The sequence below is a fragment of the Glycine soja genome, chromosome 6 (assembly GCF_004193775.1).
Source record: "Glycine soja cultivar W05 chromosome 6, ASM419377v2, whole genome shotgun sequence".
NCBI classification, from domain to species: Eukaryota; Viridiplantae; Streptophyta; class Magnoliopsida; order Fabales; family Fabaceae; genus Glycine; species Glycine soja.
This window is the reverse complement of record NC_041007.1, coordinates 31,009,920-31,035,708: the sequence shown is the minus strand read 5'-3', so window position 1 is coordinate 31,035,708 and position 25,789 is coordinate 31,009,920. Positions and strand designations below refer to the sequence as shown.

At 33.5% G+C, this 25,789-nt stretch overlaps 2 protein-coding genes across 2 annotated transcripts; one reads left to right on the top strand and one right to left on the bottom strand.

Moving 5' to 3' along the window:
- Positions 1-212: 212 nt before the first annotated feature.
- LOC114414116 (cytochrome P450 CYP72A219-like) lies at positions 213-14,734 on the top strand. Its single transcript, XM_028378463.1, has 5 exons — positions 213-480; positions 2,787-3,004; positions 9,000-9,244; positions 11,178-11,565; positions 14,182-14,734. The coding sequence occupies exons 1-5, from the start codon at positions 222-224 to the stop codon at positions 14,605-14,607; spliced, it is 1,536 nt and encodes a 511-aa protein (XP_028234264.1). The 5' UTR covers positions 213-221; the 3' UTR covers positions 14,608-14,734.
- A 6,199-nt stretch (positions 14,735-20,933) lies between these two features.
- On the bottom strand, positions 20,934-25,114 carry LOC114416774 (protein transport protein Sec61 subunit alpha-like). Its single transcript, XM_028381776.1, has 7 exons — positions 24,961-25,114; positions 23,560-23,927; positions 23,087-23,314; positions 22,603-22,957; positions 22,392-22,519; positions 22,095-22,230; positions 20,934-21,438 (listed from the first exon to the last, which is right to left on the bottom strand). The coding sequence occupies exons 2-7, from the start codon at positions 23,901-23,903 to the stop codon at positions 21,199-21,201; spliced, it is 1,431 nt and encodes a 476-aa protein (XP_028237577.1). The 5' UTR covers positions 23,904-23,927; positions 24,961-25,114; the 3' UTR covers positions 20,934-21,198.
- Between the last annotated feature and the right edge of the window lie 675 nt (positions 25,115-25,789).

Here is a 25,789-nt window from a genome sequence, read left to right as displayed (position 1 = left end):
CTTTGATTATTGGGTGGATCGATGTGTCGTTAGAATTGAGTTGGAGGTTCTTATTGTCCGTACACGCATATGTGTCAACAGTTGTTTTCTTATTGAGAGACTCTTCTCTAGTTCATATATATATATATATATATATATATATATATATATATTGGACTTCCAATTAAACCAATTATTATAGACACTTCACTAATTTGGAAATGGAAGTTGATGCAACAACGATGATGTTTGTTGGATTTTGTATTGCATTTGTTACCATACTCCTAACGAAAGCACTGAGTTGGCTGTGGCTGGAGCCAAAAAGGGCAGAGAGGTACCTTAGAAGACAAGGCTTAAAGGGAAACTCATACACACTTTTCTTTGGAGACATCAAAGCAATTTCTACGTTGATACAGAAAGCAAAATCTAAGCCCATAGACATCAACGATGATGTTACTCCTCGCCTAGTTCCATTTCAACATCAACTGATAAGAAATTATGGTATGAAGTCTAATTCCTTGTATATTTCTAATACTTTCCATGTTTGACTATTGAAATTAATACTCGGTTTCATTAATCAAGCAATCCATTTTTCAAGGAACTTGGGTTGTTATTTTCCCGGAAAGTAGCAGGCAATTTTATGAGTTATGAGCTATCTAAAATATTTTCAAAATATTAAGGACTAAAATACACTTTTTAAAATTTGATGCAGTGAAAATCGAGATTAATCTTAAAAATATTTGTTTCACGAAATCTTATTAAAATTTTAAAATTGTTATTTTTGAGAATATTATACAGGAGTGACCTTCTTTGATATTTTGAGAAAAATATGTATTTGGTTCACATTATTTAGAATATTATACAGGAGTGACCTTCTTTGATATTTTAAGAAAAATATGTATTTTAAAATTGATTGGAAATATTTTTTATATTTTTGAAAATATTTAAAATATATATTTGGTTCACATTATTTTTTTTAGAAATATATGTTATGTTACCAAAATATCTTTTATGCATTAAAGAAATTATTATATTTTATATCAACAATCAAATTTCTTATGCTTCTCATGAGTCAATGCAATGTAATTATCAAATTTTAATAAAAAATATTAAATTATAATTTTGATTCTCTTATAATTTTAAATTTATGATTTTGGTCTCTCTAATTTTAAAAAGCAACATTTAATCACCTTATTTTTCATAATCAGTTTAAGCCTAACAAAAGATATGTTACAGTAATGAAAATTAAACCAAAGGTAGTGGGGTAGTGAGTATATTGGTTGTGACTTGTGAGGGTATAATACAATTTTTACACAATAAATATGATTCTCACCACATAAAAATTTACTCTCATCCTCATTTCATGAGAATAAAATCAATGTAAATATATGGAAATCTCATTTTCTTAGGAATAAAAGATACCCAAGAATCTTTTTTTATTATTATCTAACAAACATGAAAAATATATATTTTTATCTCCATATTCCTAAGAATTCAATGACATTTTTTGAAACAAACACTTCATAGAGATTAATCTCGGTTTTGATTGACTCTATTAAATTTTAAGAAAATGATATTTCTTTTGTGTGTACAATAATCACACTAATATTTAAACCCATGATCTCGTGCATTAATATTTTACCCGAATCCTATTAGGCTGACCTGACCATGGTGGGTTTTTAAGAAAAATTAATAGAAGAATTACTATACACATTAAAAACCTTAAAGTTCAACTTTTTTTTAATATGAACATACTAAGTTGGACATCAAACCTCACGTACTAATTTTCCCATAGTTTTTAAAAAATACTTATCTAAGCGGACAAATACTAGGTATATATATATATATATTTGGTGTAAAGATATTCTTATATTTTATAACTTGCAATTATATCTTAGCAACACTTTGTTTCACTAGCATTACTAATTTACTATTGTATTTTATGAAGTGTTTGTTTCACAAAATTTTGTTGAATTTTTAAAAATATTACTCCTAGGAATATTGGATGGGAATACCATTTTTAAGTATTTCAAGAAAAATTAATATGTTTGGCTAATTATTGAAAATCTTTTTATATTTTCAGGAATATTTAAAATATATGTTTAGTTCACATTATTTTTTCCTAAGAATACATGTTATATCACTAAAATATTCTTTTTGTATTAAATAAAATTATATTTTATATGAACAACCAATTATACCATGAATCGATTATGTATGACGCTACACCATACATCATTTAAACCTACATATATATGAAATTAAATTCAAAATTAAAACACAATTGAAGATATTTTATACTTACAATTTTGAGGTGAGTATCATTAAGCGGGAATAAAATCTGATTTATACAGTAATAGGAATATACAATATAGTGAGAATAATTGAATTCATAGGTAAGTAGAGAAATAGATCGAGAAGTAGTGGGGCAGTAGATATTAGTATAGCAAGAATATACTACTATTTTTACAAAATAAATCAGATTTTCACCACATAGAAATTCATATTTCGATCCTCTTTTCATGAAAATCAAATCAATACAACAAAATGAGCATGATAATCTTACTTTTTACCTTCTAAGAAATGAAAATATATATTATCATTTATAAAATTCTGTGAAACAAAACGTCCCTGAATATTTATATAACCATTTTATTATATACATTTGTATTAGCGGATAATAGAACCCACTTTCTTTCTTGTAACTAAATATTCCTGCTTATTATCGTTATTATATACTTTTTCTGAATTATTATTTATTATTATTATTATTATAACATATATTTATTTACATAATCATTTTACAGGTAAGAATTCGTTTTTTTGGTATGGCCCGAAGCCTGTAGTGCATATTATGGATCCTGAAGCAATAAAAGAGGTTCTCAATTTGATAAATGACTTTCCAAAGCCGACCTTAACTCCACTTTCCAAGTTCCTGATAACCGGACTTGTAGACCTTGATGGTGATAAATGGTCAAAGCACAGAAAGATCATCAACCCTGCATTTAATCTCGCGAAGCTAAAGGTTTTTTTTCTCATTATATATTGTGCCAATCTCTAACTTTAAATTTTATTATATATTATTGAAGTTACAGGGTTTGTCAAGTTCAGATTGCATCCGATACACACCTAGCTAGTAGTGGGATCTTAATGATTCTCTCATATCGAGGGTGTATCATGTGCACTCTTAACTTTCAAGTAGGATTAATCTTATGATGAAAAACGATAATATATATATATATATGTGGGTGGGTGTGGGGTGATGAGATGTATCAAATGCAAAGAAATTTAAAATGAGAAATAAAAAAAATTAATGATTGAAATTAAAACCCCAATTTTTCATAAAATACTTTTTATATTGGTTAACAAAGATTTTTTACATTAATTTGTGATTTAAAAAGTTTGACTTTTTATTTCACTTACATAAACATTGTATATATAATCAATGTAAAAAAAAAATTTGTAGTAATATTTTTTCAATTGGATACATGATATATTAAAAATTAGAATTTTAATCTTAATCATTAATTTTTTTAATTATAATTTAACAATTAAAATTAATTTTTCTCATTTAATTTGATAAATCCCATATATAAAATAACCAAATAAGAGTAGTCTTGCGCAACTGATATAAAAATTGAGTAATCTTGTTTTTTATGAGACATATATGAACTGCTTGATTAAACGAGAATGAGAGAAGAATTAACCTCAATCATGATTACTTTTGTAAAAAAAGAAACTCTATTAACCGTATCATGCCAAAAAATTCAAAGAAATATAAATCTTAGCTTGTACTTCACATAAGAGGATAATCAACCAGGAAAGTATAATATAATTAAATTAAGTTTAATATGTTATTCAAATTAAAAAAGGTCTATGTTATTCCATAGAATGGTCTAAGCGTCCGGAGAAGTTAATTAATGATTATAATTGATTTTGACATTTGCTGGGTTTATGAATATATATATATATATATATATATATATATATATATATATGACTAGGCATGAGGGACTAGTGTCAGTATAGAGTAATAAAAAAAGAAAAATAAATAAAAGAAAGAGAGAAAAGACACAAAATTTGACGTGGTTCAGCACACAATATATGTGCCTACGTTCATGGCTACATTAGGAGAACTTTTATTACTTGCACACATATAAAAGCTTACAAAGTGAAACACTAATGAGACACAAGTTTTTACAAACCAAGCGATGTGGGACTAAGACTACAAAACTCTAACAATCCAAGCGATGTGGGACTAAGACCACAAAACTCTAACAATTCTCCCGCTTGGGGTCTAAGTTCCAAACTCTAGCAGCTCCTTGTAAGCGATGAGTTCATCGACTCTTTACCTAGTGTAGCGCCTTCATCTTCAATTATCCTTGAAGGTCAACTGAGGCAACGCAAAGCCTCAGTTTGTCAGTTGTAACAACTTTAGTCAACATATCTGTTGGATTCTCTAATCCTAAGATCTTCAACAAAGATAAGTCTCCATCATTTATCAACTCCCTGATAAAATGGTATCTTAATTGAATATGCTTGCATCTAGAATGGAAGACTGGATTCTTAGCAAGACTTATAGCACTTTGACTGTCACTAAACATTGAAGCATTATCTTGTTCTTTCCCTAATTCATTGAGAAAATTCTTTAGCCAAATCATCTCCTTAGTTGCTTCTGAGATAGCTATGTACTCGACTTCCGTGGTTGAGAGAGCAACTCTATTTTGAAGTTTAGACTTCCAACTCACAGCAGTACCTCCCAATGTAAAAATGTAGCCTGTGGTGTTTTTCTTGGTATCAAAATCTCCTCCCATGTCTGCATCTGCAAATCCCTGTAAAGTGAGATTGCTTTTTCTGAAGCACAAACACATCTCTGAAGTACCCTTTAGATATCTGACTATCCACTTTACGCCTTCCCAATGCTCCTTTGCTGGATTTGATAGGAACCTACTGACAACTCCCACTGCATGTGCTATGTCAGGTCCGATACACACCATAGCATACATCAAACTCCCAACTGCTGATGCATATGGTACTCTTGACATATAACATTTTTCTTCATTTGTCTGCAAAGATTGCTTCTTTGAAAACTTCAAATGAGATCCCCAAGGGGTATTCCTGGTCTTAGAATCTTCAAGGTAAAACCTGTCAAGCAACTTGTGTATATATTTCTCCTGAGACAACTTCAAAATTCCTTCTGATCAGTTTCTAAGAATTCTCATACCAAGGATTTGTTTAGCTGGACCAAGATCCTTCATTTCAAAGTTTTCTGTCAACTGTTGCTTCAACCTGTTAATTTCTATCATACTAGATCCTGCAATCAACATGTCATCAACATATACGACAATGATAACATAACTATTAGTATATTTCTTAACATAGCAGCAATGGTCTATGTCGCATCTATTGAATCCTGAGTTGCTCATAAACTCATAAAACTTCTTGTACCACTGTCTCGGTGCTTGTTTCAAGCCATATAAACTTTTGTGAAGCTTGCACACAAGATTCTCCTTGCTTGACACTTCAAAACCTTTTGGTTGGGTCATATAGATGTCTTCCTTTAAATCCCCATGCAAGAATGCAGTTTTAACATCTAACTGCTCCAAGTGAAGATTCTTTGCAGCTACAATACTCAGAATAACTTTGATGGTAGTCATCTTTACAACTGGAGAGAAGATCTCTATGAAATCAATTCCTTGTTTCTGCTGAAACCCTTTCACCACAAGTCTCGCCTTGTATCTTCTTCTACCGCCAGATTCTTCCTTTAGCCTATAGACCCACCTATTCTGTAACGCTTTCTTTCCTTTTGGCAATTTAGTTAAAGACCATGTCTTATTCTTCTGAAGGGATGTCATCTCATCTTTCATCGCTAGCTTTCACTCAATAGTGTCATTCCCCTGCATAGCCTCACTGAAACATTCTAGCTCACCAACATCAGTTAACTACAAATAATGCAATGAAGGGGAATACCTATCTGGTGGTACTGAAATTCTGCTAGATTTTCTTGGAGAAGTTGATGGTTCTGACTCAACCTCTACGCATGTACTCTAGTTTCTGTTGGCTACATCACTTTTTGAAATTTCTTCAAGTGTTGATTTCTCAGAAATTTCTAACAGTTTACCTGCACATGTAGATTCGGAAAAAAATTTGTCCTTATAAAATAAGTTCTCATTAAAAGTAACGTTCCTGCTTCTGATAACTTTCTTGGTTTGGTCATCCCAAAACCTATAGCCATACATGTCAGATCCATAACCAATAAAATAACACTTCCTCGCCTTCGGATCCAATTTATCTCTACTATTAGAGTCTGTCAGTATATATGAAACACAACCAAAAATTCTCAAATGTGAAAGTTTTACCTCCTTTCCAGACCATACTTCTTCGGGCAACTGATAATTCAAAGAAACTGATGGTCCTCTATTGATGAGATATGCTGTTGTGTTTATTGCTTCTGCCCAGAATGCTTTAGGCAAGCCAAATTGGATCCGCATACACCTTGCTCTCTCGTTCAAGGTTCTATTCATCCTTTCTGCAACACCGTTTTGCTCAAGTGTTCCTGGTATTGTCTTGATCATTCTGAACAAAAGTCTTTAAACTCCTCACTATCATACTCCCCGCCATTGTCAGATTTCAGACTTTTAACCTTTAGACCTGTCTGATTTTCAACTTCTGTTTTCCACCTTTTAAACACAGAAAACACATCAGATTTATTTTTAAGAAAATAAACCCATACCTTTCTGGTAGAGTCATCGATAAAGGTGACATAATAGCGTGAGTTTCCAATAGATTTCACTGGGGCTGGCCCCCAAACATCTGTGTGCACCAATTCTAGCCTTTCAACTTTAGGAGTCTTCCCTGCCCTTGAGAAGCCGACCTTTTTTCTGCTTTCCAAGGATACAGTGTTCACAAACACCAACATCAACATGCTTTAGGCTTGATAGCTTACCCTTTGTCGCCATAAGCTTCATTCTTTTTTCACTCATGTGTCCAAGTCTTTAATGCCACATGGTTGAATTATTGATAGCCTCAGTAACTGCTACCATATTCTCATTTGCAATCATGTAAAGAGATCCTCACTTCTTTCCACGAGCCACAACGAGATTGCCTTTTGTTACCTTCCAAGCTCCATCTCTAAAAATGGTGTGATGCCCCTCATCATCTAACTGCCCTATGGATATTAAGTTTCTCTTTAAGGCAGGAATATGTCTGACATTGTGCAATGTCCATAGGGATCCACTGGAGGTCTTGATGTCATTATCACCTCTTCCGAAAATGTCTAGAGATTTTTCATCTGCAAGGTAAACTTTCCCAAATCTTCCAAAAATATAGTTAGACAATAAATCTTTAGAGGGAGTGGTGTGGAATGACGCACCTGAGTCCACGATCCATGAATCAACAGGACTATCCAAATTGCAAATTAATGCATCATCAAGTTCATCAGTTGCTGCATTTGCGAATTCATCATCATCATGCTTCTTGTTTTTGTGCGACTTGTTCTTCTTTGGTGCCTTGCACTGATTGCTAAAGTGACCTCTCTTGTCACAATTCCAGCAAGTAACGTCACTTTGAAATTTTTTCTGACCTTTCCCTCTTGACTTTGATCTGCCTCGACCATTCTGACCCTTCAGGGTAGTCCTTCCCCTGCCTTCAGTATTCAATGCTGAATTGGAAACATGACTGGAAGATTCTCCTGAATCTCTCTTGTGAACATCTTCGCTTAAGATCAAGTCACGGATGTCACTAAGCTTTAATGTGTTCTCCTTTGTAGAACTACTAACTGCAGTAACAGTTGCAACCCAACTATCCGGTAGTGATGACAATAGAATCAATGCCTTCACCTCATCCTCAAATTTAATCTGCACTGATTCCAACTGGGCAAGAATAGTATTAAATTCATTAATATGATCAGTTACAGAGATAACTTCTCCCATCTTGAGGTTGAACAACCGGCGCATCAAGTATACTTTGTTGGCTGCCGACGGCTTCTCGTACATATCTGATAACGCCTTCATTAAGCCTGCAGTAGTCTTCTCGTTTACGATGTTGAACACAACATTCTTGAGTAGTTTCAATCTGATCACGCCAAGAGCCTATCGATCCAGCAAATTCTATTCTTCTTGCTTCATGTCGTCTGGCTTAACCCCTGATAAGGGCTGATGCAACTTCTTCTGATATAGATAATTCTCTATCTGTATCTTCCAAAAGCTGAAATCTTTGCCATCGAACTTCTCGATCTTCACCTTCCCCTCTTCCAATGCCATTGTTCCCACTGCCTCCTCTAAATTGAGAAGACTCCCATTAATTCCTTTAAACTAAGGAAATCCCGTGAAATAACCAAAAGCTCTTGATACCAGTTGTTAGTATAGAGCAATAAAAGAAGAGAAAGAAATAAAGGGAAGAGAGAAAAGACACAAAGTTTAACGTGGTTTAGCACACAATGTATGCCTACGTCCACGGCTACACTAGGAAAACTTTTATTACTTGTACACATATAAAAGCTTACAAGGTGTCTCTATATATAATACTAATGAGACACAAGTGTTTACAAATCAAACGATGTGAGACTAAGACTATAAAACTCTAACAATCCAAGTGATGTGGGACTAAGACCACAAAATTCTAACAACTATGTTAAAGCATCTTTCTACTTTGTCCCAACCCGTGCATTTATTGACTTATATTCAAGTTGACAGACTCTCAATGTACGTATTTTTGTATACTTCTATTTCCCACTAAGAAAACAAACAAGAAAAAAACAAGGCTTTACACATAAAGGTGGCTATGAAAATACATATATAGCAGCATAAAAATTACATAATTTTCTTTTTCTCATACTAATAAATCGCATTTAGTGATAACAAAATTGAAAAATATTTTTTCTTCAAATTCGGAGAACCTAATAATTATATTCAAAGCACAAAAATAAAATCATTCTTATTTTTAGCATTAGTGGATTGATCCATTGGATATTTCTTCACTCAATATCTTCATTTTTTTTTCACTTCTCAAATTTGTCGCAGCTTGTGTTGCCTGCCATGTATCATAGTTGTAACCAAATGATGAACGAATGGAAGATGTTAGTATCCAAAAAAGAATCATGTATGGTAGATGTTTGGCCCTTCCTAAATAGCTTGACAGGAGATGTCATTTCTCGTACGGCTTTTGGAAGTTGCTATGAAGAGGGAAAAATAGTATTTCAACTCCAGAAAGAACAAGCCGAGCTTACAGCCAAGGTTTTTCAATCTGTTTATATTCCAGGATGGAGGTATATTTAATTATAGTTTCAATGTTTCATTTAATTGTCAATTTTTATTCAGTAAAGAAAAAAATTCTATTTAGGGAGTATACAAGGTTACTCCACGGTCTTCACACCTTTAGCTAAGAGTTTATATATAAAGACAAAATTTAATAAACTCTTAAAATAGTTAGTTAAAGGTAATATATACTATTGGGAAAAAGGAAAGATATGATCTATCTAGTTTTGACATACCCATCACCAACACCTAGTCTTCACGACAACCATAAACTTAACATCAATTTCTTTGAGAGAGTTTGATTGGGGAGAAATTTTCATTTTCTCATATAATTCTAACTTCGGAAAATTTAGTTTCTCACATTTAATTGATACACTTTTTAAGAAATATATTTCTAAAAAACTATGAATTCTGAAAATTATTTTTAACTCATATAAAAAAAAACATTCCTATGAAAGGGGTGTGAATCATATTTTTTTAATTTTAATTTTTTTATTATAATAAAAACAAAAATGTTATACTTATTAAATTATTTAATGTGTTAAATAATTAGAGTTATTGGTAAAAATATCATGTAATTTTTGATTCCTAAAAAATTATTTAATCATTCTCAATGATCAACCAAATAATTTTTCTTCATTCCCAGATGATTTTCAAGAATTACTATTTCCAAAAATTATGACTATCCGGTATGAAAATTTTTTTTTCCTACCAAACACTCCCTTATTTAAAACGCTTAATATACTTTTGGTGTAATTTAACTTTTTTTTTCTGGTGCTTGTAAAATTCTTCCTTTGTTTAGTTTTCATCCTTAATTTTGTACTTCAATCTATTTAATATACATACATATATATATATATATATATATATATTCATTTTAGTTCCTATAATATTTGGTTTATTTTAAATTACTGCTTATGAAAAAAATTGATACGGCTAAAAGTAAATTATCCACATATTAAAAGGATAAAAGCAACAAAAAAAAAACAGATAATATTATAATGACAACAACAAAATAATAAGGATCAAAATGAAAAAAAAAGCACCATTTTGAAAAAAAAAATCGTAGGGTGAAAAACCAAAATTGGCCGTAATTACACATATTAATGAGATGTTTAAGTCTTTTTAAAAACTACACCATTAACTCTTTATTATCCAATTAGACTATGTGATAGTTAAACAAGAACACATTCCTTGTCTTTGTTTGTAAAGAAAACATAACAAAATAGCTAGATCTTTTTTTTTCTTGTTAAGAAAAAAATGGGTTAATTAATAAAATCTCACCTTTACACCATAATCTTTCATGTTAATTTCAAGGGAATGAAAACTTCTACAACCATACTCTACCACTAAAAATTTCCACATGTTTTTAACTCTAAAATTATAACCCAAAAAATTGGTGTAAAAGAAAACCGTAGATTGACAAATCATCCTTCTAAAAACGTTAGTAACATGAATGTTCCTACGAACTCTTCAACCATGGAAACTTCCATGGTTACTCTCCAGTCCACTTCTCTCATCCACAAGCTTAATTCGTTCTTTTAGACTAGTTTCATGCATGATTTCAATTAATCGGTTATTACGTAATAACACGGTACTGTTTATTCAATTTTCTTACATGTTTTATAAATCATCTACTATAAATAATTAAAAAGAAAGAAACAAGAGGAAAAATAAAGCTCAATCAGGAGAAGAAGATTCAACCTAACATGCATCCTTTTCCCCTTTTCTATTTCAAGGTTTGTATCAATTAAATTGAACAAGAGGATGAAGGAGATTGATTGCAAAACTAGAAACATAGCATTTATTCAAATTTAATTTATTGCATGTTTTATAAATCGTCTATTATAGATAATTAAAAAAATTATATGGGAAAAGCTGCTCTAGAGAAGAAGATTCATGCTAACATCTTTTTTTCCCTTTTTTTTTTAATTTTATTGTAAGGTTTGTACCAACTAAATTGAACAAGAGGATGAAGGAGATTGATTTTGAAATTCGAAACGTACTTAGTGGAATTATCCAAAAACAGGAAGCGGCTATGAAGACATGCAAAGCTCCAAATGATAACCTACTAGGATTATTATTGGAATCCAATCAAAAAGAGATCGAAGATCGTGGACATAGAAAGGATGTTGGAATGAACACCGATGATGTAATTAACGAGTGTAAGTTATTTTACTTTGCTGGACAAGAAACAACGTCGGTGCTACTTAATTGGACAATGGTGTTATTAAGTAGGTTTCCAAATTGGCAAACACTAGCAAGAGAAGAGGTCATCGGAATTTTTGGCACAAAAGAACCAGACTATGATGGATTAAATCGTCTAAAAGTTGTAAGTTTAACTCTATTTCCAGTTGCTCTTTCTCTCATTTTTTTTTTGTCCTTTAAGCCTTGCACTTAGTTTTTTTTTCATCAACACTTAAGGGTTTTGCAACTTATGATAATTTGAAACTTTTTAGAAAAATTCCAACCTTTTTTTGCATCATGTCTTGAGGTCATGGTACTAAGGTCATTAATTGATTTCTAATTGACTATTCATTGTACCATGAGAAAATTCATACTTATAAATTTTGGATTTGTCTCATCTAGCAAAGTATAAAAGGCCAAATCTAAAAAAAAAAACATTTAGGAGGTATTTTCTTTAAGTGTTTCATAGCATGCAAAACTACTTCTTTGTTATCATTGAGCTTGTTTAGTTCATTGTTATCCAACACGGATCATGTCGGATGAAATTGAGAACTTTGAGCTTCCTTCATCTACCAAACTAGATAACACTAAACCTCAAAAAAATTTTGAGGAGAGGTTTTCTCCTAGTATTCCTAGCATGGAAGATTACTTCCTTGCAATAGTTGAGTTTGTTTCATTTATTGTAATCCAACGGATGAAAGTGGAACTTTGAGCTTCCCTCGTATACCAAGCAAGATAACTCCAAATATTAAAAAACATTAAGGAGAAGTTTTCTCTTAATATTTCCTCGCATGGAAAGCTGCTGCCTCTCAATCATTGAGCTTGTTTCGTTCATTATTTGGGTTTCCCTCAATTACATAACCAGATAATTCCAAATCTTGAAAAGTTTTTTAGGAGAGGATTTCACCTAGTGTTTCATAACATTGAAAGCTACTTCCTTCCAATCATTGAGTTTGTTTTGTTCATCATAGTCCAACTAGGATCATCTAAGACAAAAGTGGAAACTTTGAAATTCTTTCATCTACCAAACTAGATAATTTCAAATCTTGAAATCTTTTTTAGGAGAGGTTTTCTCCTAGTGTTTGCTAGCATGGAAGGCTACCTCATTGCAATCGTTGAGCTTGTTTCGTTCATTGTAGATCAATTTGAAAATGGAAGATGAAAGTGAAAACATTGGGCTTCCCTATTTATCAAATTAGATAACTCCAAATCTTGAAAACCTTTTATAAGAAGAGATTTTCTCTTAGTGTTTCGTAGCATGAAAGACTACTTCCTTGCAATCATTGGACTTGTTTCATTCGTTGTAACCCAACTTGGAACTATAGAATAAAAGTGGAAACTTTGAGCTTCCTTTACCTACCCAATTGGATAACTCTAAATCTCAAAAACATTTTTAGTAGAGGTTTTCTCATAGTGTTTACTAGCTTGAAAGGCTACTTTCTTGCATTCATTGAGCTAATTTTGTTCATTATAGCCTAACGTAGATCACCTGGGACGAAAGTGAAAACTTTAGGCTTCCCTCATATATCAAACTAGATAACTCTAAATCTCAAAAACTTTTTAAGAAGAGGTTTTCTCCTAGTGTTTCCTAGCATGGAAGGTTACTTCATTGCAATCATTGTACTTCTTTCATTCATTGTAGTCCAACTTGGATCATCTGGGACGAAAGTGAAAGCTTTGGACTCCTTATCTACCAAACTAGATAACTTCAAATCTTGAAAACTTTTAAGGAGGGATTTTCTCCTAGCATTTTGGTAGCCTAGAAGGTTACTTCCTTGCAATCATTGAGCTTGTTTGGTAGCCCAACTTGGAATTGCAGGATGAAAGTAACAACTTTGGGCTTCTCTTATCTACCAAACTAGATAATACCAAATCTCGCAAACTATTTTAAGGAGAGATTTTCTCCTAGGGTTTACTAGCATGGAAAAGTGAAAACTTCGAGCTTCCCTCATCTTCCAAACTAAATAACTCCAAATCTCAAACTTTTTAAGGAGAGATTTTCTCCTAATGTTTTCTTGCATGAAAGACTACTTCCTTATGAAAATTGATCTTGTTTCATTCATTGTTGTCCAACACTAATCATCTCAAACCAAATTAAGAATTTTGGGCTTCTCTTCAAGTCTAGATGCCCTTAGTTTTTTTTCTTCATCCAGACTTAAGGGTTTTGCAACTTATGATACCTTGAAACTTTCTAGAAAATTTTCAAACTTTTTTTACATCATCATCTTGAGGTCATGGTACTTAGGTCATTAATTGATTTCTAATTGACTATTCATTGTATATAGAGCAAATGCTAACTTCATACTTATAAATATATGGTCTCGGCTAAGTTTTATATCATTGCTCTTCATCATTTTATACCCTATATGGTCACGTTAAATTATCTATGACGAATTTGATTTGAAATAGAATATTAAGTGAAGCTCAAATCTTTTATTATTGGAATACTAAATTTAGTATTCGGCATGCACCCAAAAAATCAAAAATAGAAAATGGTAACTTCATACTTGTTAGCCTTAATTTCCCTCTTAATGATTTTTTTTTTCTCTATTTTAATTCATCTAAATCAAGTCTACCAATTGTCATACCTCATCCAAAAATCTTGTTCAATTTATTATTCATATGAGAAGTTTTGAGAAATTGACGCTCTTGCGATAAACTATTACAATGCTTTCATAATAATTCCTATGTTCAAGAAATTAAATCTCTTGTTTATGTCAATTCAATTCATTGTAGTTTCATGCATGTGGCATTGTTGTAGGTCACAATGATTTTGTATGAGGTTCTACGACTATACCCACCAGTTACTGCTATTACAAGAGTCGTAAGAAAGGAAGCAAGAGTTGGAAATTTGACTTTACCAGCTGGAGCACTTGCTACTATTCCAATCGTGTTGGTACACCATGATTCTGAATTATGGGGCAGTGATGCAAAAGAGTTCAAACCAGAAAGGTTCTCTGAAGGAATCTTAAAAGCAACAAATGGCCAAGTTTCATTTCTCCCATTTGCATGGGGTCCCCGAATATGCATTGGACAAAACTTTGCTTTGCTTGAAGCCAAAATGGCATTGTGCTTGATTCTGCAGAACTTCTCGTTTGAGCTTTCCGCATCCTATACTCATGCTCCATTCACTGTTATAACTGCTCAACCTCAATTTGGCACGCCTATTATATTACATAAATTATAGTTCGTGATTTTGAGAAGATGTTGTATTGTTTTAAGAGAAAAACGATTACATACTCACAGTTTAAAAAGTTTTACATCGTTCAATCATAACTCATCATGAATAATAAATTTGTTGAGTTTTACAATAATTATTTTAAAAGTTATATTAACGGCGAATTATAATTAGATGAAAATATAAAAGTGTTTACATTATATTTACATAACCATTAAACTCTTATTTTAATACATTTCTATCTCATGTTGTGTGGCTTCTAGCTAAATTTTATCATACACAAGTGACATACAAAAGAAAATCTTCATGTAAAATATGTAATAATTCTACGTATAATTTTATCTGTTATATGTTTTACTACAAACTCTATAGTGATGGACTGATAGCTCTGTTGGAAATAAGGCTTTTTATGTTTAGGAAAAGTGTTTAGGAATATTGGAGACTTTGAATAGAAACTTGATAGGAAGGAAAATTATTTATGGAGGAGAAAACTTTGTATTTTTGCTTGATACAAATGTGTAGGATTACATCTCTATTTATACTACTCTAAGGAGAACTCTAGACACACTAATTTTAGAGAGTTCTCAACTCTAGATATCCAAAGAGTATTTTAGAGAATATTACAACCATAAGAAATATCTAGACACTCCAAACACTACAAGAATTCTCTAGAAACATGACCCATAATTACTTAAGCCCAAAATAACTAAGTCCAAGGAACCAAATAATTAATTTAGGCCCAAATCAAGTTTATATTTCAACATCTCCCCTTAAACTTGATTTGTGACTCCAAGCATACTCCTTAGCTTCACGAAAGTTTCCAACTTGAGTGGCTTTGTGAAAATGTCGGCAGCTTGATCTTAAGACATCACATACTTCAACTTTACCTCTTTCTTCTCAATGCATTCTCTTATGAAGTGGTAACGGGTGTCGATGTGCTTACTTCTTTCATGAAAGACTGGATTCTTTGCCAAAGCGAGTGTTGATTTATTGTCAACACATATTTCCATAGGTTCTTCTTGTGGCATTTTTAACTCTTTCAACAAGTTTCTTAGCCAAATTGCATGACAAACGCATGATGTGGCAGCGACATACTCGGCTTCACAAGTTGATAGTGTGACTATTGGTTGCTTCTTTGACATCCAAGTAAAAGCAGTATCTCCCATAAAGAACACAAAACCAGTAGTGCTCTTTCTATCATCCAAGTCTCCACTCCAATCGCTATCACTATAGCCAACAATGTCATAATTGTCAGAAGAGTAATAGTGCAAGCCAAAGTTTGTTGTACCTTTGATGTATCGAAGGATTCTCTTTGTCGCCTTGAAGTGAGTTGTGGTTGGAGCTTCCATGTAGCGACTTACTACTCCTACAGCATAGAGAATATTCGGCCTTGTACATGTCAAGTAACGTAAACTTCCAACCAAACTTTTGTAAAGAGTTGGATCCACATTCTCTCCTTTTTCATGCTTGCTCAACTTGCTGCCACATTCCATCGAGGTGCTAACTGGATTGGCGTCATCCATCTTGAACTTCTTAAGGACTTCTTTGGCATAGCCTTCTTGGGTGATGAAAATTCCTTTGTCTTCTTGTTTTACTTCGATGCCGAGATAATATGCCATGAGCCCCATATCCGTCATCTCAAATTCATTTGACATATCTTTCTTGAACTCTTCGAACATGCTTGGATTGTTCCCTATAAAGATCAAGTCATCTACATACAAACACACAATCAAAATATCTCCACTTTGCGCTTTGATATAGAGTGCATGCTCATATGGACACTTGATGAAGTTCTTGTCTTGAAAGTACTTGTCGATTCGAACATTCCAAGCTCTCGGTGCTTGCTTGAGACCATACAACGCCTTCTTCAACTTCAAGACTTTTTCTTCTTTCCCTTTTACTTCATAGCCCAGTGGTTGCTCAATATAGACTTCTTCTTCGAGAAAACCATTCAAGAAGGCTGACTTCACATCCATTTGATAGATCTTCCATTTATTTTGGGCTGCCAAAGAAATGATCAGTCTAATAGTTTCAAGACGAGCAACAGGAGCAAATACCTCATAATAGTCAATTCCTTGTCTTTGACTATAGCCTTTAGCCACCAATCTTGCTTTGTATCTCTCCACATCTCCTTTATCATTCTTCTTTGCCTTGTACACCCATCTTACTCCGATTGCTTTGTGTCCTCGTGGAAGTGTAGTAAGTTCCCACGTATCATTCTTCGTGATTGACTTGATTTCTTCGTCCATGGCGTCTTTCCACTTTATGTTTTCCGCCGCTTCTTGATAGCTTAGAGGCTCATAATCACCAAAAAGACAAAAGAGGTTAATGTTGTTTAGGTTTTTGGTTACCTCATAAATCTCTTCAATGCTCCTTAGTCGCGGTGTCCTCTCACTTGAACTTGTTTCATCCAGCCTTGGTGTCGGTGAGGCAGGTGGTGTAATATGTTCCTCTATGATTGGTTGTTCAATTTCATCATCTTCTTCAAAATAAGGAAGAAAATCATACTTATCTTCTTGAACACTCCAATCCCAACAATCTTCTTCGTCGAACTCCACGTCGCGACTTATGACGATCTTTCTACTATTTGGAATATAGAGCTTGTACCCCTTGGATCTTGAGTCGTAACCCACAAACACGTACTTCTCACTTTTATCATCGAGCTTTGTCCTCTTTTCATCTGGAACATGGGTATAGGCAATGCTTCCAAACACTTTGAGGTGAGAGATCCCAGGCTTCCTTCCACTCCATGCTTCTTGTGGTGTCTTCTCATGCACGCTTCTTGTTGGGGAACGGTTTGTTAGGTAAACTGCACATGCCATTGCTTCAGCCCAAAACTCCTTCGGCATCTTCTTGCTCTTGAGCATGCTTCGCACCATGTTAAGTATGGTCCGGTTCTTTCTCTCTGCTACTCCATTTTGTTGTGGCGATCTTGGCACTATCAATGGGCGACGGATTCCATGGTCTTCACAATATTTGTTGAACTTATTTGAAGTGAACTCTCCTCCTCGATCATATCTCATGGCCTTGATGGAAAGACCACTTTCTTTCTCCACGAGGGCTTTGAACTTCTTAAAGTTTTCAAACACTTCTGATTTCTCCTTTAAGAAATAAACCCAGGTTTTTCTGGAATAATCATCAATAAAGAGGAGAAAGTACTTATTCTTACCAAATGAATTGGGTTTGATTGGTCCACAGACATCGGTGTGTATGAGCTCTAGCGGCTTTGTTGCTCTTGTTATTGATTCATTTGGAAAACTTTTACGAAATTGCTTCCCAATTAGACATCCTTCGCAAAGTTGGTCTGGGTGGTTGATGCTAGGCAAGCCTCTCACCATCTTCTTCTTCGCTAAACGTTCTAGACCGTCGAAGTTGAGGTGCCCGAATCGTAGATGCCATAGCCACGAAGAATCGGTGTAGCAAGCCTTGAGACACTTTGCCACATCATTTTGAATGTTCAAGAGGAACATTCTATTCTTTGACATAGGCACCTTAGCAATCAAGTTATGTCTACAATCTCTTAAGAAAAGACTATGTTCTTTCAAATGGATGTCATAGCCTTTCTCTAATAATTGTCCCAAGCTCAAAATATTATTCTTCATGTTAGGCACATAGTAGACATTGGATATGAATTGATGACTCCCATTCTTCAAACGTATGAGAATTTTACCTTTGCCTTTGACTGATATCTTTGAGTCGTCTCCAAATGAGACATCGCCAGTTGCCGCTTCATTGATCTCCACGAACATGCTTTGATTGCCGCACATGTGGTTGCTTGCGCCGGTGTCGAGGTACCACTTGTTTCTTTTCTCTTCAAATTTGTTTTGGCACGCGAGTAGCAAAGTTTCTTCTTCTCCGCCTTTTTCTTCTACAAAGTTAGCTTTCTCTTCAACCTTCTTCGAGAATCTACACTCGGATGCGTAGTGACCAATCTTGTTGCAATTGAAGCACTTGATTTGTGATTTGTCATACCTCGACCATGAATTTCCTCTTCCACGACCTCTTATTACTTGTGGATTCCAACTTCTTTCTCCATTGTTGAATTTGTTGGAGTGGTTGTTGTAACCACCTCTTCCTTCTCCTCCATGTCCTCGTCCACGTCCACGATCTTGGCCGCGACCTCGTCCTCTTTGGCTCTTGTAATTTGCATAGTTTGCTTCCTTTACGTTGAGTTGTAGTAGTTGCTCCGTAGCCTCCTTTTGTTTAATTTTTCTCTTTTGTTTTTCTTCATATGCTTGTAAGGAACCCATGAGTTGCTCAATAGTCATGGTCTTTAAATCCTTGTTTTCTTCAATGTTGGTAACAATGAAGTCAAAACTTGGATTTAAAGTTCGAAGTATTTTTTCCATGACCTCACCTCATCAACATCTTCACCATTTCTTTTAAGTTGATTGACTACGGCCAATACTCGAGAAAAATAATCAGAAATTGACTCGAACTCCTCCATAAACAAACGCTCAAAGTCACCTCTAAGAGTTTGAAGACGAATCTTTTTTACCTGCTCAACTCCTTTGTTGCAAGTTTAAAGCTTATCCCATGCTTCTTTGGCCGTCGTTGCATTGGATATCTTCTCAAATGTATCTTCATACACCGATTGATAAATGAGAAAGAGAGTTTTCTTGTCTCTCTTTCTTGACTCCTTCAACGTCTCCTTTACACCTTGGCTTAGCGAGGCTTCATCTTGCTCCTCGAAGCCATTCTCTACAATATCCCACACATCTTGAGCTCCTAGTAGCGCCTTCATCTTGATACTCCAATTATCATAGTTGTTCTTTGTGAGCATCGGCATTTGGAAAGGAAAACCTCCATTCGCCATCTTTTGAGGATCTTGAAGCTCTGATACCACTTTGTTGGAAATAAGGCTTTTTATGTTTAGGAAAAATGTTTAGGAATATTGGAGACTTTGAATAGAAACTTGATAGGAAGGAGAATTCTTTATGGAGGAGAGAACTTTGTATTTTTGCTTGATACAAATGTGTAGGATTACATCTCTATTTATACTACTCTAAGGAGAACTCTAGACACACTAATTCTAGAGAGTTCTCAACTCTAGAGATCCAAAGAGTATTCTAGAGAATATTACAACCATAAGAAATATCTAGACACTCCAAACACTACAAGAATTCTCTAGAAACATGACCCATAATTACTTAAGCCCAAAATAACTAAGTCCAAAGAACCAAATAATTAATTTAGGCCCAAATCAAGTTTATATTTCAACAAGCTCTTCCCTAATGTTACATCTGAATTTAATTTTTAGTGCATTATTTACAATCGGCCTTCCCAAAAAATAACTTACAGGCAGCGATCAAGTTGAGAACTCGAAAAGTGTTTGACGAATTCGTCTTACTCACAGAATTTATAGGAAAAGTGTGCCACTTAAGGGCACAGTCGCCACTATTAAGAACACGGAGTGAGACCCTCTTTGAGAAGATGAAAGAGGAGAAAGAGATGCCTTAGAAAATGATATGAAAAGATTTTATTAAGAGTTTAATTACTGATGAAAAGTATGTTTCAGAAATTTCATTATGTAACCTATATCATAAAAGAGGATAAAAAAAATGTGATTTTCTAGACATTTAAGATGGTGCACATGACTCACAATTCGTTTTAAATGAATCACTTCCATATACCTGATAGAAAAATTTAGTGATGCCTCACCTTCGTACCTTATCTTGAAACTTCACATTGGGAGGCATTTGTTTCAAAATATAATTTTGGGTTCTAGGAATCATTTTCAAAAATATTTATTCTAACATTTAATTAATTAATTAATTTAAGTTTTGTAATTTCTAATAAAAATTAAAATTTAATTAATTAGAATTGAAAAAATAGGGTGGAGAAACTGTAGAATGAAAGAAAGATAGATACCCCATCTTTCAGTAAGGCAAGTGACAACAGTGAAACTTCACATTGGGAGGCATTTGTTTCAAAATATAATTTTGAGTTCTAGGAATCATTTTCAAAAATATTTATTCTAACATAATTAATTAATTAATTAAAGTTTTGTAATTTCTAATAAAAATTAAAATTTAATTAATTAGAATTGAAAAAATAGGGTGGAAAAATTGTAGAATGAAATAAAGATAGATACCCACCTTTCAGTAAGGCAAGTGACAACAGTACTACATTATATTCCTACGACTACGAGTCAACAATTCCTAAAAATATATTTTCAAAACTTGTACAAAACATGAAAAATGTTCACTTTTTGAGAAATTCTGTCTTAAATCTTGAGATAAACCTAACATCAGACTTTGCACCTTAACATCAGCTATACCTTTCAAATAGTTACCCTTTCAATTGAAAGATTCACGTCAAAAACTACTGCAATGCACGTCAAGAAAACTAATAATATTAAATAGCAAGTAATTTCTAGAACTGACAACTTAAATTAACGCAAGTGTATTCAGAGAAACTCCATAACGTTTACAGTGATATTATACTAGGGCTTCCTCGGTTGAGAAAAGTGATACAAAACTAATCTAAGTTCTTCCTTACTGTGTTAAACAACCTACCAACCAGTCCTCATTACACAACAAAACTGTGGGTGCGGTAGAGCCGAATTGCGTCACCAACAGTGAATGTGCTAAGCAGAGCTTAGAAACCGAAGAAGCCAAGCTCGCTTGCTCTCTCCTTCTCAAATGTTTCGAAGTACTGATAGATGATTGTTACTGCAAGCAATATTCCTGTCCCTGAACCAATTGCCCCCATGAAATCTGCCAACACAGTCAATGCACCGATACATATGCCTCCAAATGCTGCCGCGGTGGGAATGTATCGGTTCAGTTCTTTCTGCAAGTTTGATTCCCGATGTCCAGGCATTACCATTTGTTGTTCCTGCAAATTAAAAAAAAAAAAAAAGTGACAACCGAAAATTTAATAAACAACATAATAGATTCAGGCATTGAGCTCATGAATCTTACTACAAACTACAAATATCAATTTCCGTGGGTTAAAAATAAAACAGAGTGCTTGATAAGACTGATCGATCAGCTTACAGAAAACATTACTTATATAAAGTAGAAATGAAGCTGGAGTTTGGCCCAACTTTTTTGGGCCTCTTCTTAAAAGTAGAAATCTTCTAACCAGCTTCCATAGAAGAAGCTCTACTTTTTTGGGTTTTGTTTATTTAAAAAAAAGGAAAAATTACATTAAAAAAAATTGTGACTCAACTTCTCCTTTTAGAAAGAGAAACCCAAAGAAAAGTTGAGATAAACACTACATTAGACAAAATATTGCTTCTAAAGTTAGGTTTGGACCAAATCCTAGCAGACCTGTTCATGTGTTTTGAGTGGAGATTTCCAGTATTAATTAATTGGGAAACAAGACTTAGAACATGTCACAATATAATAAATCACACAGCTTATCAACAAATGAACTTTTATTATGAACAAATATGATGAGAAAACAGGCTCATTATATTGAAGTGCTAATGTTCTTCCAGATACAAAACAAAATAGTAAATTCACAAAAATGCATGTTATAGTCAGTACCTTCAGCTGCTTTGCAACATCTCTAGCAGATGAACCAGAGACTTCAATCCAAGTTTTAGAGAACAAGGCACAGGCTGACAACATAAACACAAGGTAGAATAATGCATGGAAAGGATTGGCTGCCATATCAGCTAAGCTGCCAAAAATAAAGAGCCAAAATGAAAATTGAACTAATATAATAACAATGAATGGCAAAAATATAATTGATTGAAGTTTTAGATCACATCAGCATGACAAAGTACAGAGATTTGCATGTTTATAAACCATAAACCATACAATGGGAAGCACTTCTCTTACCTGGAAGGTGCAGTGATGTAGTATGCAATACCACCAACAGGAACAGACTGACCACCTCCATATTCAGACTCCTTCCATTTGCCCAATAGATCTACAATGAAGTTTCCACTGTACTTTCTGTGTAGAAGCTGTACAAATCCATTAAAATATTGTTAAAACAATAACAAAATTTTACTCCAAGTGACAATTTACCATCATTAAACTCCACTACCTGAGAAATGAAGTAGAGATTGGAAACAAGGGCAGACTGAAGAATAATGGGCATGTTGGAGGTATAAAATAACTTGATTGGATAAGACCCCTGCTGTCCACGGGCATTCTTTGATCTCACAGGCAAAACCACACGAAATCCTTGGAAGTATATCACAATTAGGAAGATCAAGATGGTAGCAAGCAGATTTGTCACATTGGGAAGGTTTTGCCGGTAAAATGCTTCACGAAGGGCACGAACCTTGTCTGTTCTAGTTATCAACAAATGGAATAGAGCAATGACAGCACCTTCAAATTCAGCTCCACGTCCACTGTTAATGGTGGTGGGACTAAATGCTTTCCATATGATGTTTTCACTGCAATGTAATCAGAGAATTCATATAAGTTTTTTATAAAAGACCATACACTTTGCTAATAGTTGCTATGAGACACAAGCTCGATGCTGGAATAAATTATACAATAAATTAAGGGACAATAAAACTTACCATATATTAGTGGCAATGAACAGAGAAATTCCAGATCCCAAGCCATAGCCTTTTTGAAGGAGCTCATCCAAACATATCACAATAATACCCGCAAAACATAGCTGGAGGATGATGAGGATGGCATTTCCCACTCCAAGTTGACCCACACTACCATACATTCCAGAAAGAACATATGCAACTGCCTCACCAACAGCTATCAAAATGCCAAGTAGCTTCTGTGCACCATTTCTGAGAGAGGAGAAGACATTATGTCAATAGAAAACATATACAAAAGCGCAAAACCTCCTTAAGAAAATTGAAAACTGTGAGACATAAGCCAGTGCACATGCTAATAAATTTTATACACCATTAACAATGTATCACAAATTGACAACCACAAAAGCAACCAGCTAAAATCACAGGAATTGCAAAAGGAAAAGTGTAAAACACATGTACCAAGAAAATTAATAAGATACAGAAATAAAGATACTTACAAGAGAGCACGATCCTCCCTTACATTGTTGTCCACTTCAATGATCTTCGATCCAGCCAAAAGTTGCATTACCAGCCCAGAAGTCACAATGGGGGTGATTCCCAGCTCCATAACAGTTCCACGGTTTGAAGCAAGGATAACACGCATCCAATAGAATGGATCAGCACCTGTTGTTGAGTGTATGCCATACAGAGGAAGCTGACTGCAAACAAGGAAAATGAACAGAGAGATCACAGTATATATGACCTTCTCTCTAAATGGCACTTTCCTGTCAGCAGTCTGAACTTCAGGAAGAAACGAGAGAAATGGTCTAACTAAGTGAAGCACTCTAAATCCACCACCCATCTTACCAAACTACACAAACTTAACCTGCACCAGACAGTTAAAAGGTATAGATAAGAGGATTTCCAAAGAGGGGAGGAAAACAAAAACTGTAATTTAAAAGCATACCCTTAGCCTCCAAATAGCAATTAAAAAAACAGAAACCAAGTAATGAAAAAGTAGACATGGCATAATAATTTTTTTATTAAGTTCTTTAATTTTCTTTTATTGGATGGAATGTGGGGGGAAAAGAAGCTGCAAGAATTTCACAAAATTCTGATCACCAAAACCCATGATGCATGGAGTAGTTGCAATACTTAAGGATTATTGAGTATGAGCATTTAACCATGCATAAATGGAACAATGACACTTATAAAAAAGGAAAAGAAATGGAAAAAAAATCACTTTCAGCTCTAGAGAAAACTCCTGAATTAATGTAGATGGTCATCTCTAGATACAAGTCATGCACCCCATGAATTAACATAAATAACGTCAATTGTTTCATATAATCATAATAATAATAATAATAATAAAAAAAAAAATTAGCAGCTTGAATACTACAATCAATTACAAAAATTCAAACTTTTGGTAAATGCATTAACTAATACAATTGAAGCAATCTAACATTCCCTTATCTGTGGTTTAGAAGAAAAAAAATATAATGATTCAAGCAAACCATTCAGATAACCACTGACAATCCAGATCACCTACATTCATCACCAAACAAAAATTAAAATAAATGACAAGACACCAATCAAATCATGCGAAGCAGCACCACACTCGATCAAACTAGATCTGAATCAACGCATTAAAGGACAAACCCTAAAATAACACAAATCGGAACAGGATCACGAATTCAAAACCCTAATCGCACGCCATCAATCGACAATTCGCACACGACATGTTCGTTCGAACACAACGCACGCGAGAATTCAATACCAAAGACGAACATGCAATCATTCACAGAACCAGAAAACGTTTAACGGATGGAAAATGCAGATCGAACGAAGCCAGAAATAACACAGATCTGTGAATCTGAAAATTCTCGGAAACGAATCGGAGAAAGAGAAAGAGAATTTACCGGTTTGTTGAAGATCTTTGGTCGATAGAGAATTTTAAAGAAAAATCTAAAAGAAAAAAAAAGATAGGACAAGAATGGATCTGAATTCTGAACTATGAAGAATGAAGCTTTGTGAATTTTGTGAAGCTTTTGTGAGAATTCTAATAGGAGAAGCGGAGTTGCAGCTTTTGCGCTGCGTGGAGAAGTGGTACGTGGATTCACGAATCATCGTTCGACACGTGTACTAATAACGTGACGTGGCGAGCGTAGGCATTTTTTGACTTGTTTCTTGACATTTTAGCTGGGTCAATTTTTTTCAAACCAAAGGCTTTTTTTTTTTTTTTTGGAATTTTGGACGAGATTTTTTTTTCTAAATTGAAAATTTTGTCCTATAATTTCTAATTCGTGATTTTGCACCTTTTATTTTCAAATAAAAATATTTAGTAAATAATTTTAGTCTATCAAAAATCAATGATATGACATATAAATGTTGATATGAGAATTATATACATAATCAACATAATACTTACGTGATAAATATTAAATAGAACAAAAAATATTTTAATAGGAATTAAATACATTTAATATAATAATAAGGGAAGAAATCATTGTGTCACTTAATTATTTTGTTTAGTTCATTTTTAACAATGTTTCTATGTATATGCATTTTTTAAATTATAAAAATTTATAAATTAAAAAATATTTCATATATAATTTTTATTTTATTTTATATAATTTACGTATTTTTATTTCAATTACACAATTTTAATCTGAAAAAAGAATTATTTTTTATTTTAATTATAAAAAATATTTAAATTTCAAACAGTACAGTTGCTCTAATTATACACAT